This window comes from Muscardinus avellanarius (assembly GCF_963383645.1).
Source record: "Muscardinus avellanarius genome assembly, chromosome: 16".
NCBI classification, from domain to species: Eukaryota; Metazoa; Chordata; class Mammalia; order Rodentia; family Gliridae; genus Muscardinus; species Muscardinus avellanarius.
In genome coordinates, this window is record NC_137802.1 from 4,289,307 (window position 1) to 4,308,072 (window position 18,766).

The 18,766-nt window shown below is 62.1% G+C and overlaps 1 protein-coding gene across 2 annotated transcripts; it reads left to right on the plus strand.

Annotated features, from left to right (window-relative positions):
- Window positions 1-1,597: 1,597 nt before the first annotated feature.
- TLE5 (TLE family member 5, transcriptional modulator) lies at window positions 1,598-8,690 on the plus strand (the record flags this gene model as incomplete). 2 transcript variants are annotated; one of them, XM_080714194.1, is made up of 7 exons in its annotated part: window positions 1,598-1,624; window positions 2,287-2,384; window positions 5,418-5,481; window positions 6,854-6,898; window positions 7,030-7,092; window positions 8,317-8,391; window positions 8,469-8,690. In XM_080714194.1, the coding sequence occupies 7 exons, from the start codon at window positions 1,598-1,600 to the stop codon at window positions 8,688-8,690; spliced, it is 594 nt and encodes a 197-aa protein (XP_080570320.1). The 2 variants fall into 2 exon arrangements, with proteins under 2 accessions (XP_080570320.1, XP_080570321.1); XM_080714195.1 differs by having other exon boundaries at window positions 8,472-8,690.
- Between the last annotated feature and the right edge of the window lie 10,076 nt (window positions 8,691-18,766).

The window sequence follows — 18,766 nt, forward strand, 5'->3', positions numbered from 1 at the left end:
GTTTAGGAGACCCTGTTTCCAAAATAAAAAAGTAGAGTTCAGTGTGGCGGCGCACGCTCGCCATCCCAGCGTCCGGGAGGCCGAGACGGGAGCATCGCACTTCGCGACAGCCTCAGCTCCTGAGCGAGGCCCTCTGCAAGTCAGTGAGGCCCGGCTTCAAAATGAAGAATAAAAAGCTGGGCAGGGGTGCCGCTCGGAGGTCGAACGCCCCTGCGCTCTGTCCCCAGACCCGCAAAAAATAAAAAAGTGTAAGATAGGTCTGGGAGTGAAGCCCGGAGGCAGAAGGGCTGCCAGGAACCCCGTCCCAACAATAAATTAAATGAATAATAAAAATAATAAAACTTGAAAATATAAGTAGGGGTGGAGCTGGGAGGCCAAAGGCCTGAGGCCTGCACCTCCACCTCCAGAGCCAAACAAGAGAAATAAATGACAGGGGGTTGGAGACCCCGCCCCAGAGCTGGCAGGCCTGCAGGGGACCGCTACTCCTCGGGGTGGGGGGGTGGGGGCCGCTCTTCCTTAAGGTGGGGGCCCTCTCCTCCTCGGGGTGGGGGCCGTCTCCTCCTCGGGGTGGGGGCCCTCTCCTCCTTAAGGTGGGGGCCCCTCTCCTCCTTGGGGTGGGGGCCTGCTCCTCCTTGGGGTGGGGGCCCTCTCCTCCTTGGGGTGGGGGCCTGCTCCTCCTTGGGGTGGGGGCCCTCTCCTCCTTGGGGTGGGGGCCTCTCCTCCTTGGGGTGGGGGCCTGCTCCTCCTTGGGGTGGGGGCCCTCTCCTCCTTGGGGTGGGGGCCTGCTCCTCCTTGGGGTGGGGGCCCTCTCCTCCTTGGGGTGGGGGCCCTCTCCTCCTTGGGGTGGGGGCCTGCTCCTCCTCGGGGTGGGGGCCCTCTCCTCCTTGGGGTGGGGGCCTCTCCTCCTTGGGGTAGGGGCCCTCTCCTCCTTGGGGTGGGGGCCTGCTCCTCCTTGGGGTGGGGGCCCTCTCCTCCTTGGGGGGGCCTCTCCTCCTTGGGGTGGGGGCCCTCTCCTCCTTGGGGGGGGCCTCTCCTCCTTGGGGTGGGGGCCCTCTCCTCCTTGGGGTGGGGGCCTCTCCTCCTTGGGGGGGGCCTCTCCTCTTTGGGGTGGGGGCCCCTCTCCTCCTTAAGGTGGGGGCCCCTCTCCTCCTTGGGGTGGGGGCCCTCTCCTCCTCGGGGTGGGGGGTCTCCTCTTTGGGGTGGGGGCCCTCTCCTCCTCGGGGTGGGGGGTCTCCTCTTTGGGGTGGGGGCCGTCTCCTCCTCGGGGTGGGGGCCCTCTCCTCTTTGGGGTGGGGGCCCTCTCCCCCCCCGCCCCTCCCCCGCCGGCCGGGCCTGGGGGGCCGCGCGCCCCGCAGGGAGGAAACTGAGGCCGGCGGGCGCGCGCGGCCGGGTCGGGCGCGCGGGCGCGGGCGCGCGCTCTGGCGGCGGCGCGCACGGGGCTCGGCGGCGGCGGCAGGTGGAGCCGGAGCCTCCGCAGCAGCGAGCCGCGGCCGCCGGCGTCGCCGCCATTAGACAATAGAGCGGGCCGGGCGGCGGGAGGCCCCGGGACAAAGGCGCGGCCGCCCGAGCCGGGGCGCAGCCCCCCGCCGCGACTGCCATGATGTTTCCACAAAGCAGGCATTCGGTAAGCGGGCCCGGTCCCCGCGCCCCCGCCCTGGGCCTGCTCCCTGCACCCCCCCAGCTCCCCGCACCCCCCCAGCTCCCTGCACCCCCCCCGAGCTCCCTGCACCCCCCGAGCTCCCTGCACCCCCCGAGCTCCCTGCACCCCCATCCAGCTCCCTGCACCCCCCACCAGCTCCCTGCACCCCCCCCAGCGCCAGGCCTTGCAGCTTCCGGACCCAGGGCCCCCCCAGCTCCCAGGCCCCGGCCTCTCCGCGCCCCCCCGTGCCCAGCGGGCCCTGCCGGCCTAGGGTTGGGGGCGCCCCAGCGCGGGGGAAGGGGGACCCGCACGGGGGGCGACCCCAGGCGCAGCGGCCCGGGCCCAGGGCGCTGGGAATCCGGAGCGCCCCCCCCAGGAAGAGCCTGAGAGGCCCCCGCGCCGAGGGCCCGGGCAGAAAGGCTTCAGTGCCCCCCAACTTGGGGAGAAGGCGCCCCCAGGCCCCCCGCTAGAGTCAGCCGGGGCTCTCCGAGGTGCATGCCCCCCCAGGCGTTTGGAGGGCCGGTAGAGGGCGCACCCGGCCCCCCCAGCGCGGGCCGGCCGCCAGACGCACCCCCGCGGCGGCCGGGGGGGGGGGGCGGCAGGAAGCGGGGGCGGGGGGGGGGCGCGCTGACCCCGCCGCCCCCCAGGGCTCCTCGCACCTACCCCAGCAGCTCAAATTCACCACCTCGGACTCCTGCGACCGCATCAAAGACGAGTTCCAGCTGCTGCAGGCGCAGTACCACAGGTGAGCGCGGGCGGCCCCCCAGCCCCGCCGAGGCCAGGCCGGGGGCACGAGGCGCCCGCCCCGCCATGCCCTTGGCCGAAGCCCGCAGAGACGGAGGGTCATCGGTACTGGGGCTCGGTACTGGGACTCGGTACTGGGACTCAGTACTGGGACTCAGTACTGCCCCCTTTCCCAGCCTGATGGCCCCGGGTGGTTTCAGGGCCTTCTCACCCTCTCCGGAAAAAGCCAGCGACCTGGGCCCTGTCTGCCCAGCCCCCCGAGGGCTCCTGGCCCCCAGCAGCCTGTCCAGGTTGGGTCCGCCCCCCACCCCCCAGCACTAAAGTCCTCTTACCAGAGGCCCCGTGGGCAGGATTCCAGAAGGCTCGCTCCCTACCGACCCTGTGCCCAGGGAGGCTGGAAATTAGCAGCAGCCATAACAGCAAGACCCAGGCCCTCCTGACTTTATTTATTTACGTATTTATTTGCGGGTCTGCCTCCCAGCTACACCCCCTGCCCTATTTTTTATTCTTTATTTTGAAACCGGGTCTCACTGAGTCGCAGAGGCCTCACTAAGTGGCTGAGGCTGTCCGCGAACCGCGATCCTCGGGTCTCAGCCTCCCGAGTGCTGGGATGACAGTGTGCGCCCGACGCCCGGCTTAGTGTCCAGCTTTTTGAGGTATCCCCGTGGCCCTTCAATACTGAATGTCGTTCCTCTGGCTTCTTTCTACCCGTTTACTCCGCCCCTGCGCCTGTCTCAAAGATGAAGGAAGGAGCCGGGCGAGGTGGCGCATGCTGGTAATCCCAGTACTTGGGCCACTGAGGCAGGAGGGTCGCAGGTTCGAGGACAGCCTTGGCAATTTATTGGGCTCCTGTTTCCAAATAAAATCAGGCTGAGGTTGTAGCTGGGAGGTAAAAAGCTTCTGGGTTCAGTTCTCTAGTACAATAACAACAACAACAACAACAACAACAAAACAACAACAATAATATGAAACAGAAGGTTCAAAGGTTAAAGCCTTCGGGCTGGCCCAGGATCTCGGTTCCAGCCCCACAGTGGAGGCGCAGGGGCTCTGTCCACAGGCTCCAGGGTCCTGAGCCTGGTGGTCGGTCTCCAGTGAGCCAGACCCCCTCCTCGAGCTCTCCTCTCCGCTCGCTGAGCCGCTTCCAGGGTGCTGTGTGTGTCAGAGGCACAGAGGACCTGCTGGCGAGCCCGGCGGGGCCACACCTGCCTGTCATCCCCGAGCTTGGGAGGCTGAGACCGGAGGCTCAAGGCTTCAAGGCCAGTCGCGGCAATTTACTGAGGCTGCCGGCAATTTAATGAGACCCTGTTTCCCATCAAAAAAATAAATAGCTGAGCCGGGCGCGGTGGCGCATTCTGAGAGAGACCGGAGGATCGCGGTTCGCGGCCAGCCGCAGCTACTTAGTGAGGCCCTCTGCAACTCAGTGAGACCCTGCTTCAAAATAAAGAATAAAAAATCAGGCTGGGGGTGTAGCTCAGAGGTAGAATGCCCCTGGGTTATATCTCTAGTACCACTAAATAAATAAATAAATAAAATAGGGCTGGGGGTTTAGCTCAGAGGTAGGTAGAATGCCCCTGGTGCCCAGCAACACACACACACACACACACACACACACACAGACACACACACACCCCGGCCAGATGTCCAGGATTTGGGTAAAATTGATTTTTTTTTTGGGGGGGTACTGGGGATGGAACCCAGGGGCATTCTACCCCTGAGCTACACCCACAGCCCTGTTTTTTTTTTTTTAAGTCTTTATTTGGAAACGGTCTCACTGAGCTGCACAGGGCCTCGCTACGTAGCTGAGGCTGGCCCCGAACCACAGTCGTCCTGTCTCAGCCTCCCGAACGCTGGGATGACAAGTGTGTGCCACCGCGCTCAGCTGAATTATTATTTTTTTGTTGTTGTTGTTGTCTCTTTACTGGAGAAATGAACCGGGGGTGTTCTACCTCCAACCTCCACCCCCAGCTCTTCTCACTACTTGCTGAGGCTGTCCTCAAACCCGCGATCCTCCTGTCTCAGCCTCCCAAGCGCAGGGATTACAAGCGTGCGCCACCATACCTGGCCCGCCCATCTTTTAGTACTAGTTGAACCCAGGAGGCCTCTACCACAGAGCCATACCTACCTCATCCCTTTTTAATAATTATTTATTTATTTATTTATTTTTGGTGGTACTGGGGTTCCCGGAAGCCCTTCTACCTCCGGCTACACTCCCAGACCTATTTTATATTTTTATTCGGAAACAGGGTCTCCTAAGCCAGCGCGGCTGGCTTCGAACCTGCGCGATCCTCCTGTCTCCGCCTCCCAAGCGTGGGGATTACAGGCGTGCGCCACCACGCCCGGCCCTTTATTTTTACTTTTGTGGTACAGGGGATTGAACCCAGGGACATTCTACCTCCAAGCTGCAGCCCATCTCTTTATTTTTTGAAACAGGTCTCACTGAGTTGCAGAGGGCCCCACTTCAGTAGCTGAGGCTGCCCACGAACCGCGATCCTCCTGTCTCAGCCTCCGGAATGCTGCGATTATAAACGCGCACCACCACGCCCACCCCTATCTGATCTTTTTGTTTGATTCAGAGACAGGGGGTCTCACCAAATCGCCCAGGCTGGCCTCCACCTTGCAATCCTCCTGCCTCAGCCTCCCAAGTAGCTGGGATGACCGGCGCGCGCGGCCTTCTCCAGCCCTTATTCCCAGGGAGGCCAGGCCTCCTTGGCCGGCGCTGTGCGGCAGCCCCGGGCCTCTCTGCCGCTCCTGGTTTCTGTTTGTGTCCGGAGGCCTCTCAGCAGCTTGAGGCCTCCTCGCTGTGACCTCGAGCGAGTTGCTGACCCTCTCCGGGCCAAAAAGGACAGAGAGACAGACACATATACACACTCACCCAGCACCTGGGGTCACCCGCCCCATCGCCACGCCTGCGGCCGGCCTGACCATCCATCGGAAGGGGTCCGGCTTGGTTTTTCTTGGGAGCCTCCACTTCCTCCCGGGGGCCCGGCCTCCCTGCCTCCGCCGACCTGTTCCCCCCCGCCCCGTGTTTCCACAGCCTCAAACTCGAGTGTGACAAGCTCGCCAGCGAGAAGTCCGAGATGCAGCGTCACTACGTGATGGTGAGTCCGCGACGGGGACGACGGGGACAGGGCGGGGGAGCCCCGAGCCCTGGCCGGCCCGCCGGGCGCGCTGGGCCACTGTCTCCGCGGCCCGCTGGCCTGGCCGGCCGCCCAGGCGGTGGCCAAGGTGCCAAACCGCCGGGTGCAGCCGGGCCTGCCAGGTCCCCTGGCCGTCCTTGGCTGTGGCCAGAGGAGGCGGGGCAGCCGCCAGAGCCAGCGAGCAGCAGGTCCCTGGCGCCGACCATTTAACCCCTCCGTGCCCAAACCCCGGCAGGATGGGGGGCGACGGGTCCCGCGGGGGTGGCGGACCCCCTTGCGCATCCCCTGGGGGAGCGGGGAAGTGTGACGCTGCATTCTCGGGCCTGAAGCTTGCAAGCATTTAGAAGCAGGTGGCAATTTCTTTTTCTTTTTTCCCATTACTGGGGATGGAATCCGGGGCATTCTACAACTCTGAGCTACAGCCCCAGCTCTATTTTTTATTCTTTTTATTTTTATTTTGGCGGGTCTGGGGATGGAACCCAGGGGCATTCGACCTCCGGGCTACACCCCCTGCCCTATTTTTTATTCTTTATTTTGAAACCGGGTCCCACTGAGTTGCAGAGGGCCTCGCTAAGTAGCTGAGGCTGGCCGCGAACCGCGATCCTCTGGCCTCAGCCTCCCAAGTACTGGGATTGACCAGCGTGCGTCACCACGCCCGGCTAACCAGGTAGCAATTTCTGTAGCAAAACCCCTCCACCCTTCTTAACCTGGCGGGGCTAGGGTCTGAAAGCTCTCTTCCGACCTTGCCAGCCATCGGGCAGCGCAGCTAGGGCCCTGAAGAGTGCCTAGGAGCCCGCTGCACAGAACCGGGGAAGCCCAGCACATGGGCTTTCTCCCCCTGTGGGGCTGGGGGAGTCTGGGAGCCAGGGAGGGACGGGGTGAGAGCTGGGGCTTGACCAGGGGGAGGGGCTGCTGGCTCCAGAACCTAGAAGGCTTTGTTTATCCTGGATTATTTATCCGCAGGGAGGCGGACTTCCCTGGAGTCCCGGCCCACCCACAGACACAACAGATAAAAGATTAGAAAACTGGGCTTTAGTGGCCCCGGCCTGGGATCCAGTACTTGGGAGACAGGCAGCAGGTTTGCAGGTTTGCAGGCCCGGGCCCGGCCTCCGTACTTTCGCAAGACCTTGCTTCAGAATCTTAAGAATGGAGCTGGACCAGGCCCGCGCATGTCTGCCATCCCACCCACCACTTGGGAGGCTGAGATAGGAGGATCACAGGGTTGAGGCCGGCCTCAGCGACTTAGAGTGTTTCAAAAAGGGCTGGAGGCGCAGGTGCAGCCCCAGCCCCGCCCCTGACCCCGGGGTCCACCTCTGTCCACCTGTCTCCACAGTACTACGAGATGTCCTACGGCTTGAACATTGAGATGCATAAGCAGGTAGGCCTGAGCCCCCGCCCGCGGGACCCTCTGGTGGGCCCCCCCATGCCCCAGTGGGGGGGCCTTGCTGGGGGAGGGCGGGCCTGGGGGGGCCGCGAGCCCCGCACAGCGGCCTGAGCCGTGTGTCCTAGGCCGAGATCGTCAAGAGGCTCAACGGGATCTGCGCCCAGGTCCTGCCCTACCTGTCCCAGGAGGTAAGGGCGCGAGGGGGCGGGGCCTGGGAAGGAGGAGCCCGGGGGCGGGGCCTGTGCATCAGAGCTCGGGGGCGGGGCCTGGGAAGGAGGAGCCCGGGGCGGGGCCTGTGCACGTTAACCCGGAGGCGTGGCCCTCGCAGCAGAGCCGGGGGGCGTGGCCTTGCAGCAGAGCCCCAGGGGGCGGGGCCTGCATCAGAGCTGGGGGCGTGGTCTGCGGCGCAGGGCCCCCTGGGGGCGGGGCCTGTGCAGCAGAGCCCCAGGGGGCGGGGCCTGCAGCAGAGCCGGGGGGCGTGGTCTGCGCCGCAGGCCCCCCCGGGGGCGGGGCCTGTGCAGCAGAGCCCCAGGGGGCGGGGCCTGCGCCCTGGGCAGCCACACAGTTGCGCGGGGCTCTCCTCGGTCCGGGCCCGCCCCACATGCCCCTCACCTGTCCCCAGCCCATGGAGGTAGTCGGCCCCTTCCCCCCACCGAAGTCCCCCTCCCTCCCGTCGCAGGATCCTGCTCTGCACGCGCCTGGGGCCGGTTCTAGAAGGAAGCAGGGGCTGGGATCGGGGATCCGGGAGGCTGAGACTGGAGGATCGCAGGGCCCAGGCCGGCCGCAAAGCCTAGCGAAATCGTATTGCCAAAAAATGAAATAAGCCAGGGCTAGGGGCGTAGCTCGGAGGCAGAAGGCGCTGGGCGGGAGGGAGGGAGGGGCTTCCCGACAGGGCTGCGAGGAAGCCCGAATCCAGTCTCCCGTCCTGGCCTTTCCCAGGGTCCAGCTGAGTGAGGACAGGGGCTCAGACCGCAGAGCCCGGAGCCCAGACTGCGTAGCTGAGTGGGTCGGGAGCTGCGCAAAGGCCCGCTATTTTGGGGATGGGTCCTGGGATTGCGCGCAGGGGCATTCTACCTTAGAGAGATACCCCCAGCCCTTTTTTTAAATTATTATTATTATTTTTTTTTTTTTGGTGGTGTTACTGGAACCCAAGGGCATTCTATCCGGGCTACACTCCCAGCCCTATTTTATATATATTTTTTATTTGGAAACAGGGTCTCACTAAGTTGCCGAGAGCCTCCCTAAGTAGCTGAGGCTGGCCTCGAACCCGTGCGATCCTCCTGTCTCAGCCTCTCCAGCCCTAGGATGCCAGCGTGCACCGCCGCCGCGCCCGGCTTTGGCGAGGACACTTTATAGTGACCGCCATGGCACGGGGACACATCCCTGACCGCCTCTCCCGCCCCCCCACCCAGCACCAACAGCAGGTCCTGGGCGCCATCGAGAGGGCCAAGCAGGTCACCGCCCCGGAGCTGAATTCCATCATCAGGGTAAGTCGGGGCGGGGGCCGGGGGCGCGGGGCGCGGCGGCTGCGGCTCACGCGCCCCTCTCCCCCCTCCCCCCGCAGCAGCAGCTCCAGGCGCACCAGCTGTCCCAGCTGCAGGCCCTGGCGCTGCCCCTGACGCCCCTGCCCGTGGGGCTGCAGCCGCCATCGCTGCCAGCCGTCAGCGCGGGCACCGGGCTGCTGTCGCTGTCCGCCCTGGGCTCCCAGGCGCACCTCTCCAAGGAAGACAAGAACGGGCACGACGGGGACACGCACCAGGACGACGACGGCGAGAAGTCCGACTAGCGGGCGGCCGGGGAGGGTGGGAGGGACAGCCGGGGAAACTGAGGCACCCAGAGAGAGAGAGAGAGAGAGAAAGGTGGAGGGCCAGCCGCGCGGGGCTCTGATTGGCCGGGCTCTGGTAGTATTTAGGGGCCCCCCGACCTGCTTCCCGCCGCTAGCTTCCCCCCCAAACCCGGCCCGGCCCCCCTCTCCTTACCCCGCAGCCCGAGTAGATGGATACCTGCCCAGGAGGGCAGGCCGAGGTCAGGAGGAGACCGGGCCCCCTCGGGGAGCAAGACCGAGAAATCCCAGCACTTCCCAGACCCGCGCTCACACACACGCGCCCCCCACAGTGGGCAGGGGGCGCAGCCATGGCCGCCCACCCCGCATGCATGCTAACAATGCCACCACCCGGCCTCCCGGATCCGCCCGGCACCCCCAGCCTCTGCCTGGTCCTCGGCAGCCGCCGCCGCCATCAGTGGGGGGGCGAGCGGCCGGGGCGAGTGGGGTGGGGGTGGGCGGCCCAGATTCCCCTTCCCCAAATAAAAAAGGTCGAGGGTACTCGAATCGTCTTGGTTTTCTGTCTTTTTCTTTTGTTTCAGCATACTAGTTTTGTCTTCGAAGAAAGGGGATGTAAGAAAAAAAATAAGGAGACGGAAAAACGTTTAAAAGAAAAAGAACACCCACACCTGTGTGTGCGCGCGTGCGTGCGTGTGTAGTCGGCGTTCCGTGTTCCGTGGGACCCTGTGTGGAGGGTGGTCTTAGTTGTGCCTTTCAAATAAAGAAGTGCGAAGGTTGGTCGCCGTGTCCTGCCTCTGTGTCGGGGAGGGGGCTGCCCGGGTCACCGCCACGCAGGGCCCCCGGGCTCACACAGGCCCGAAAGGGGTCACTCGGCCCGGACAAGCGCGGGTCTGAGTTTCAGGCCATGGGGCTGCCGAATGGCCCGTGTGCACCTGACGGAGGGGATTCGACCCCTTTTGTTTATTTTTGTGGTACTGGGGACGGAAACCAGGGCCGTTCTACCTCCGAGCTCCAACCCCCAGCCCGATTTTTTTATTATTTATTTTTGGTGGTGCTGGGGGTGGAACCCAGGGGCTTTTCTACCTCTGGGCTATACTCCCAGACCTTTTTTTTTTTTTTAAACATACTTTACTTGGAAACAGGGTCTCACTGAGTTGCCGAGAGCCTCACTAAGTAGCCGAGGCTGGCTTCAAACATGCGCGATCCTCCTGTCTCAGCCTCCCAAACCCCAGCCCTATTTTTTATTCTTTATTTTGAAACAGGGTCCCACCGAGTTGCAAAGGGCCTTGCTAAGTAGCTGAGGCTGGCCGCGAACCGCGATCCTCGGGTCTCGGCCTCCTAAAATCTGGGATTACAAGCGTGCGCCATCACGCCCGGCTTACCTCTTTTATTTTTTATTTTTGAAACAGGGTCTGGGTTACCTAAGACCTCACTAGACTGCTGAGGCCAGCCTGGAGCCTGCCATCTTTCTGTCTCAGCCTCCCAAGTGCTAGAATTACAGCTGTTCTGTACCACCATGTCTGGCTAAGTGGCATCCTTCAGACACCTTGGCCGGGCACAGTGGTATCCGGAGGCCGAGTCAGGAGGATCCCAGGTTTGAAGCCAGCCTCAGCAACACCCTGTCCCAAAATAAAAAGGGCTGCCGGGCACGGTGGCCAGGCCTATAATCAAGTACTCGGGAGGTGGAAGCAGAAGGGTCACAGGTTCGAGACCAGCCTCAGCAATTTAGCGTGTAAGGCTTGAAGTCAATTAGCAGGAGGGGCTGAGCGGCCCGTGTGGTGGCCGCGCTCGTCATCCCAGCACTCGGGAGGCTGAGACCCAGGGGAGGGAGGAGGACCGCGGTTCGCGGCCAGCCTCAGCTACTTACTGAGGCCCTCTGCAACTCAGTGAGACCCGGTTTCAAGAAAAAAAAAAAATAATAATAATAAAAAAATAGGGCAGGGGTGTAGCTCGGAGGTTGAATGCCCCTGGGTTCCACCCCCCAGACCCGCAAAAAAAAAAAAAAAAAGAATAAAAGCCGGGCGTGTTGGGCTCGGCTCGTCACCCCAGCATTGGGGAGGCTGAGACAGGAGGATCGCGGTTCGCGGCCAGCCTCGGCTGCTTAGTGAGGCCCTCTCTGCAATTTGGACCCTATTTCAAAAATTAAAAAAATAAAAAAAGAAGCCGGGTGCTGGCGCACAGCGCTCGGGAGGCCAAGACAGGGGGGTCTCCGGTTAGACACAGCCCCGGAGTCGCCTCCATCGACCCCCTGAGCCGCTCTTTCAAAAATAAAACCAGAGCGGGCGCGGTGGCCACGCTCGCGATCCCGCGACCCTGTCTGGGAGTGTAGCCTGGAGGGGTAGAAGGGTTTCCAGGAACCCCAGTACCACCAAATAAATAAATAAATAAATAAATAAATAAATAAATAAATAAATAAACAAACAAACAAACAAACAAACAAACAGATAAATAAAAGCTGGGGGTGTACAGCTGAGGTCCCAGTATTTCTGGGTTCAATTCCCAGAACCCAAAACTTAAAAGAAGGCGGGTCGCGGGGGGGGGGGGGGTCGCGGGCGCCCTGGGGACCCCGAACCCGCCCGCGGCCGGCGCTGGGGGAGGGCGGCGGGGCCGCGAGCCCCTCCCCCGCCCGCCACGACCTGGGCTAATTGATCCGCTAATGGGCCCGAAAGATGGAGGGAGGAGGGGAGGGAGGAGGGGGAGGGGAGAGCCGGCGGGAGGGAGGAGGGAGGGCGGAGGAGGGGTGTGGGGACGGCTGGGGGAGGGGAGGATGCTGGAGCAGAGGGGAGGGCGGGATGGAGGAGGGAGGGGAGGAGGGAAGGCGGGAGAGGGAGGAGGGCGGGGAGGAGGCGCGGCGGGGGCCCCCCTCTCCATCGCGGTGGCCCACACCCGTCATGCCCGGACTGGGGGGGCTGAGACAGGAGGGTCGCAGGTTCGAGGCCAGCCTCAGCAAGTAGTGAGGCGCTCGGCGGCCCAGGGAGACTCCGTTTCAAAACTGAGAAAGGTAAAGAACCGGGGTGGGGTGGGCTCCTTTCTCCTGGTGCCCAAGTAGGGAGACTGGGGCTGGGCTGGCAGGGGCTGTGCCTGGGGGCTCTGGCGAGGCCCAGCGGACCCAGGCCGACCCCCCCACAGCGGGGCAGCCCGCTGTCTTTGAGGGTTCCAGCTCAATGCTGCCATGCTTCCCAGGGTCTCCGGGTGCCGAAAATGTCCTTGAAAGACAGACACATCTACAGATAAAGGAAGACAGGGCCGTCAAAGGTCACAGGAGACCGTGTTTTGAAATGGAAAGGGCTGGGGGTGGGCCTCCAAGGTTGCACACACACACACACACAAAGTGGTTGCGTACATCTGCAATCTCAGTACTGGGGAGGCTGAGGCAGGAGGACCACAGGTTTGAGGCTAGCCTCAGCCATTCTGCAAGACCCTGTTACAAAATAAAAAGTAAAATAGGGATGGAGGAGAAGCTCGGAGGTAGAATAATCCTGGGGTTCAAGCCTAGTTCCAAAAAACAAATTAATTCAAATGAAAAGGCTGAGGGTGTGGTCCAGAGTAGAATACCCCTCGGTCAAATCCCTGGCACAGGGAGGAAGAAAAACAAAGCAAAAGGTCTGGGCGTGGGACGTGCACAACTGTTATCCTAATACTTGGGAGGCTGGGACAGGAGGACGCGGGTTCGAGGCCAGCCCCGGCTACTTAGCGAGGCCCTCGGCACCTCAGTGAGACCCCGTTTCAAAATAAAGAATAAAAGATAGGGCTGGGGTAGAATGCAGGAGGCGGCTGCCCCTGGCGGGTGTTGGGGGAAAGAGAGAGAGAGAGAGAGAAATATGGGAGACTGAACCCAGGGCCACTCTCCCTCTGAGCTACACCTAACCCTATTTTATTTAATTAATTAATGTCTGTATTTATTTACTTATTTATTTATTGGTGCTGGGGGACTGTGCCCCTAGCTCTATTTTTTTTGTTTTTACTTTGAAACTGGGCCTCGCTAGGTTGATGAGAGTCACACTACTTGCTGCGGCTGTCCTCGAACCCGCGATCCTCCGGTCTCAGCCTCCCAGCACTGGGATTACGGGTGTGCGTCACCGCACCCGACTTTATTTTTATTTGTTATGTTTTGTGCGTGCTGGGGACTGACCCCAGGGGCATTCTACTCCGGGTTACAGCCCCAGCCCCATTTTATTACTTGATTTGGAAACAGGGTCTCACTAAGTAGCTGAGGCTGGACACGGACCTGCGATCCTCCTGTCTCGGACTCCCAAGTACGGGGATCAAAAGTGTATGCCACTACATCGGGCTTTTATTTATTTATTTTTATTTACTTATGTACTGGAATAGAACCCAGGGGCATCCTACCTCCGAGCTACACCCCCAGCCCCGTTTTTTAATTATTTTGAAACAGGTTTTCACTAAGTCACAGAGGGCCTCACTAAGTAGCCGAGGCTGGCTGCGAACCTGCGATCCTCCAGTCTCAGCCTCCCGAGTACTTCCGAGTCCTGGGATTACAAGCCTGGCTTATTATTACTCATTTATTATTTTTATTATTATTTGTTTTTGTAGTACTGGGGCTGGAACCCAGGGGCATTCGACCTCCGAGCTCCACCCCCGGCCCTAATTTTTATTCTTTATTTGGAAACGGGGTCTCACTGGGTTGCAGTAGCTGAGGCTGACCTCCGACCCGCGATCCTCCCGTCTCAGCCTCCCGAATGCTGGGATTGCAAGCCTGCGCCACCACGCCTGGCTCTTAGTATTTTTTATTTTGAAACAGGGTCTTGCGAACCTGCTGAGGCTGACCTCGAATCTTGGATCCTCCCGTCCCTGCCTCCCAGGCCCTGGGCTTGCAGGCGTGTGCCGCCATGCCCCGCCAGGCCCAGCTCTGTCCTTTCATTCCGCTCCTTGTCGGGCAAGCCTTGGGAGGATTTCAGCTCCTCCGTGAGGCCTCCGACTCAGTGAGACCGGGTTTCAAAACAGAGACTAAAAAATAGGGCTGCGGGAGGTGGAACGCCCCTGGGTTCCATCCCTAGTACCAAAAATAAATAAACAAATAAATAAACAAATAAACAAATAAATAAAAATAAAACAAGGGCTGGGGGTGGAGCTCAGAGGTAGGCCGCCCCCAGGTTCACACCCTAGCATCAAAAACAAAGAAATAAAGAATGGCTGGCGCTCTGTGGGGCCTCATCAGACAATACCCACAAAAGCAAATAAATCCTGAGAGCTGGGGACCCAGGGGCCTCGGGGAGAGGCCGCAGGTCAGGTCGAGGCCGAGCTAAGGGCCCCCGGAGGCGGGGGCGGCCATGGGGAGGCCAGAGGGTTCCCACGCGCGGGCAAAGCCCCGCGGGTCTCCTGGAAGGCGCGGGGTTCGGGTGGCTTGGAGGAGGCGCTCAGATTTAGTCTGGGGGCAGCAGGGAGCGGCTGGGGGTCCCAGAGCCGGGCTGGGGCGGGCAGCCATGGGGGTCGCATGACACTGGCGCCCACAGATGTGGGAGCAGGATGAGGTCAAGGCGGGCGGCGCGGCCAGCGGCCGAGGGCTGGCCTCGAACCCCAGATCCTCCTGTCCCGGCCTCCTAGGTGCCGAGATGGCTGGTGTGACCGGCCGTCCTTGGGGGGCCCGGGCAGCAGGGGGCGTCCCCACCTCCCGGGGGCAGCTGCCGCCCTGGCCCTTCCCCGGCGGCGACCACGGGGCGCGGCCAGTGCTCGGCGGCGCGTCCCCCTCCCCAGACGTGGGGCCCCCCCCGGGCCCCCCCCCGGGCCCCCCCCGAGGGCCGGGGCTTCACGAGGGGGTCTGGTCCCGCCACCTCGCCGCCCCGGGGGGTAAACCGAGGCAGGCCAGCCCGACCCCGGGCGGGGGCGGGGGGCGTCGGAAGCCGGAGCCCGGCCCCCCGGGAGCCGCTCCCGGCCCGGGTCGGATCAATGGGCTGTAATTACTCCGCGCCGGCCGAGCCGCGGGAGGAGCGGGAGGAGCGGGAGGAGCGGGAGGAGCGGGAGGAGCGGGAGGAGCGGGAGCGGGCGGCGCGGGAGGCTCGGCGCCCACGTTACTTTGATTGACAGCCCGGGCGGCGCCGCGCGCGGGCTTCTGGGACTTGTAGTCTTTTCCCCGCCGACAGCTCCGGCGCCCGACTCTCCCGCGGTCTGCGCTCGGGGAAACTGAGGCACCGCGTCCATGTGAGCCCCCCAGCCCTCCTATCCTCCCTCCCTGGAGGCACCTCCCTGATTTTTCTGGAGAAAATAATAATAATAATAAAAAAGCCGAGCATCCCTGATGGGGTCAGAGGCCTCGTGGTCGCCCAGCGTGACTTCTCTGAGCCTCAGTTTACCCAGCTGTGAAGTAGAGCGCCTGCCCCGGGGGCTGGCCGGGTAGCGAGCCGCGAGGGGGACTCTTGCTTTGAAAGGGAGACCCGCCAGGCCTCTGGGGCGAGGAGGAGGCCGGGCCGCCCCTCCGCCCGGGCCGCGCGGCGGTCCACGAGGGTCTCCGCGTCTACCAGGGAGGCGGGGCGGCGCGGCCGGGGCCGGGAGCGTCCGCCGTCTGCCCATTGGTCTAGCGCAGCCTACGGCCTCCTGCCATTGGCGGCCAGCATCCCGGTGCCTATTGGCTCGCGCCCCTTGTGACGTCACGAGCCCATGTGGGAGCGCCGCGGGCGGATTGGCTGGCGCGCCCGGCCAACCACCGCGGAGAAAGCCATCTCCACAGTAGCTGGGGCGGCGAGGCTGATTTAAGGTGGTCTGAGCAATCGCGGGTCCCGGAGCTGCTTTTCTTTTTTTTCTTTTTTTCTTTTTTCAAAACCCACATGCACATCATAAAATCGCAGCCAGGGACCAGGGCTGAGTCTGTCTAGCGAGGGGAGAGAGGCTTAGCCAAAGCCCCGCTTTGCCCGCTTCGCGACTCCTTCCCGCCCTGGATTTTGCAGGAGGAGAAACAGGCGAGCGAAGCCCTGGGCCGGGGAGCGCCCCGGGTCGGATGAACAGACCCTGCCGTAAATCTGCCCGGCCCTGGCTCGGTCCCCAGTCTCCTGCCCCGGCCGGGTGTGCATCTGTGAAGTTTGGCAGTCCTGGGGGGTCCCGGGGTCCCCCCTGCGCCCCACAGGCCGCTCTGAGCTGGGCCCCCCACCCCGGCCCTGCTCCCGGGGAGGGGCGCTGCTGCTTCCAATATGCAGACCAGCTGCGGTCCTGCGGCAAATCTGTACTGACCCCCCCTGCGGCGTGTGCCTGGGTGAGGCCCCCAAACTGCCGGCGCAGCCCCCCTCCTCCGGGCGGCCTCCCCGTGCCCCCCGGGGCCTTTTCAGCCCCCAGCTTCTCAGTGTAGCCCGGCGCTGGCTCGGTTGGTTGGGCCAGTCTCCTTGGAAGCCCCTTTCTGGCAAGGTGTGGGGCTGGGTCCCCTCTGGGGGCCGTAACCTGTAGCTGAAGAGGGGGTTATGGAAAAAATATCCAATTATAGCCGGGCGTGGGGGCGCACGCTCGTCATCCCAGCATTGGGGAGGCTGGGGGGGGGGGTCGCGGTTCGAGGCCAGCCTCAGCTGCTACTGAGTGAGGCCCTTTGCAACTCACTTTGACCCTGTTTCCAAATAATAAAAAAATGGAGCTGGGAGTGTGGCTCAGAGGTAGAAAGCCCCTGGGTTCCCTCCTCAATACAAAAAATAAAAAATAAAAAAAATAAAAATAACTATCCATTTACAAATATACGGATATTGGCAGTCTGCTTTTAGTGTGTGTGTGTGTGTGTGTGTGTGTGTGTGTGTGTGTGTGTGTGTGTGGAGGGAGACAGGAAGCAGGAAGGCAGGGCTTTTAGACAATATACCTGGAGATGGTGGCTTTTGGTCTGGATTTGAAAAGGTGAGCTGTATCCAGGCAAAAAAAAAAAAAAAAAGAAAAAGAAAAAAAGAAGGGGGAGAAAATTCCCGGAAGAAATAACAGCCCAAGAGCCGGGCGTGGGGGCGCAGGCTTGCAATCCCAGCATTGGGGAGGCTGAGACAGGAGGCTCGCGGTTCGCGGACAGCCTCCGCTGCCTAGTGAGGCCTCCGTAACGCAGGGAGACCCGGTTTCAAAATAAAGAATAAAAAATGGGGCAGGGGGTGTAGCTTGGAGGTCGAATGCCTCCGGGTTCCATCCCCAGACCCACAATAATAACAATAATAATAAAATTATTATTTATCAAGTGTGTGTGTGTGCCTTTTCTAGCTAAAGGCTCTGCTCAAACTGGAAGTAACCTGCAATCCTCCTGTCTCAGCCTCCCAAGAACGGGGATGACAAGCGTCCGCCACCATGTCTGGCTCCTAAATTGGATTTTTTTTTTTTTTTTTTTTTTTTTTGCGGGTCTAGGGCCGGAACCCAGGGGCATTCGATCTCCGGGCTACACCCCCTGCTGTATTTTTTTTTTTTTTTTTGGAAACTGGGTCTCACCGAGTTGCAGAGGGCCTAAGTAGCTGAGGCTGTCTGCGAACCGCGATCCTCCTGTCAGCCTCCCAAATGCTGGGATGACGAGCGTGCGCCGCCACGGCCGGCTTCCTAAATTGGATTTTGGTGGCAATAGGGAGCCATTGAATACTCCCCACTCGGGCACACCCTCCCATCCTCGCCCCCCCGTGGATTTCCCTCCCTTTCCCAGGGCTGCCTGACTTTATCCTCCCGGCAGATCTCCATGTCAAAGGGCCTCTTCCAGACCCCACACACACACAGTGGGTCCCTTCCTGCCAATCTCCAGGACAGCTCCTGGGGTCTTCCTCTGTAGGACCCATCCTCCAGCTCCACCCGGCTGCCATCCTGCCCGCCTCTCCCCGCCTGACCTGACCAGGCTGGGATTCCCCTCTGTCTATCCTCATGGCCCTGGGAGAGGGGTACCCTGGGATGACCTGGGTGCCTGGGAGCTTCACGATGGATGGATGGGTGGGTGGATGGGTGGATGATGGGTGGATGGATGGATGATGGGTGGATGGATGGATGGGTGGGTGGGTGGATGGATGGATGGGTGGGTGGATGAATGGATGGATGATGGGTGGATGGATGGATGGATGGATGGATGGGTGAATGGATGGATGGGTGGGTGGATGGATGGGTGGATGGATGGGTGGATGGGTGGATGGATGGATGGATGGATGGGTGGGTGGATGGATGGATGGGTGGGTGGATGGATGGATGGATGGGTGGATGGGTGGGTGGATGAATGGATGGATGATGGGTGGATGGATGGGTGGATGGGTGGATGGATGGATGGATGGGTGGATGGATGGATGGGTGGATGGATGGATGGATGGGTGGATGGATGGGTGGATGGATGGATGGATGGATGATGGGTGGATGGATGGATGGGTGGATGGATGGGTGGATGGATGGATGGACGGGTGGATGGATGGATGGGTGAATGGATGGATGATGGGTGGATGGATGGATGGATGGATGGATTGATGGATGGACGGACGTCTCTTGGTCCTTCCATGACGGCTCACCTACCTACCGAGGTCCACGCAGAACACAGGGTAGCACCCACCTAGGCTTTGTCCCCCACTCTACCCCGGTGACCCGGGCTGACCCCCACACAGTGCGCCATCAGTGTGTGTTTGCTGATTGACTTAAGAAGAACTCTGAGGTTCTCAAACTGCAAGATGGGAAAGAGAAACCCCCGCTCCCCGGTGCTGGGTGTCAGAAGGGGCTGAAGCCTCAGCCTGGGTGGGGGGCGGGGGGGACTTCAGTCTCTCTTGATGGCCCGGAGGCTGAGAGGGACGGGCCTGGGCTAGGAGCCCGTCCTGGGAGAGGGGCGTCTGCGGGGCCTGGTCCCCACTCCCGGCGGCGAGCGCAGGGCCTCTGGCCTGGCTCTGTCCCCTGGCCGCCTCCCTGGCCGCCTGGCCCTGGGCAGCCGCTCCCTCCGACCCTCAGTGGGAGCCCAAAGTCACACAGCCCGGACAGCCCCCGCCGCCCCACCCGCGGCTGCCCCCCAGCTCCCGGGCGCTGCGTCTCTGCGGCGGGCGCCTGGCCTCAGTTTCCCCGGGCGCGGAGGGGGCGGGGCGGGGAGGCCGGGCGCCCTTGGCGCGGGGCGGGCGCGGCGCCACCTTAAGGCGGCTCAGCCGGGCCGCCGGAGGGAGGAGGGAGGAGGG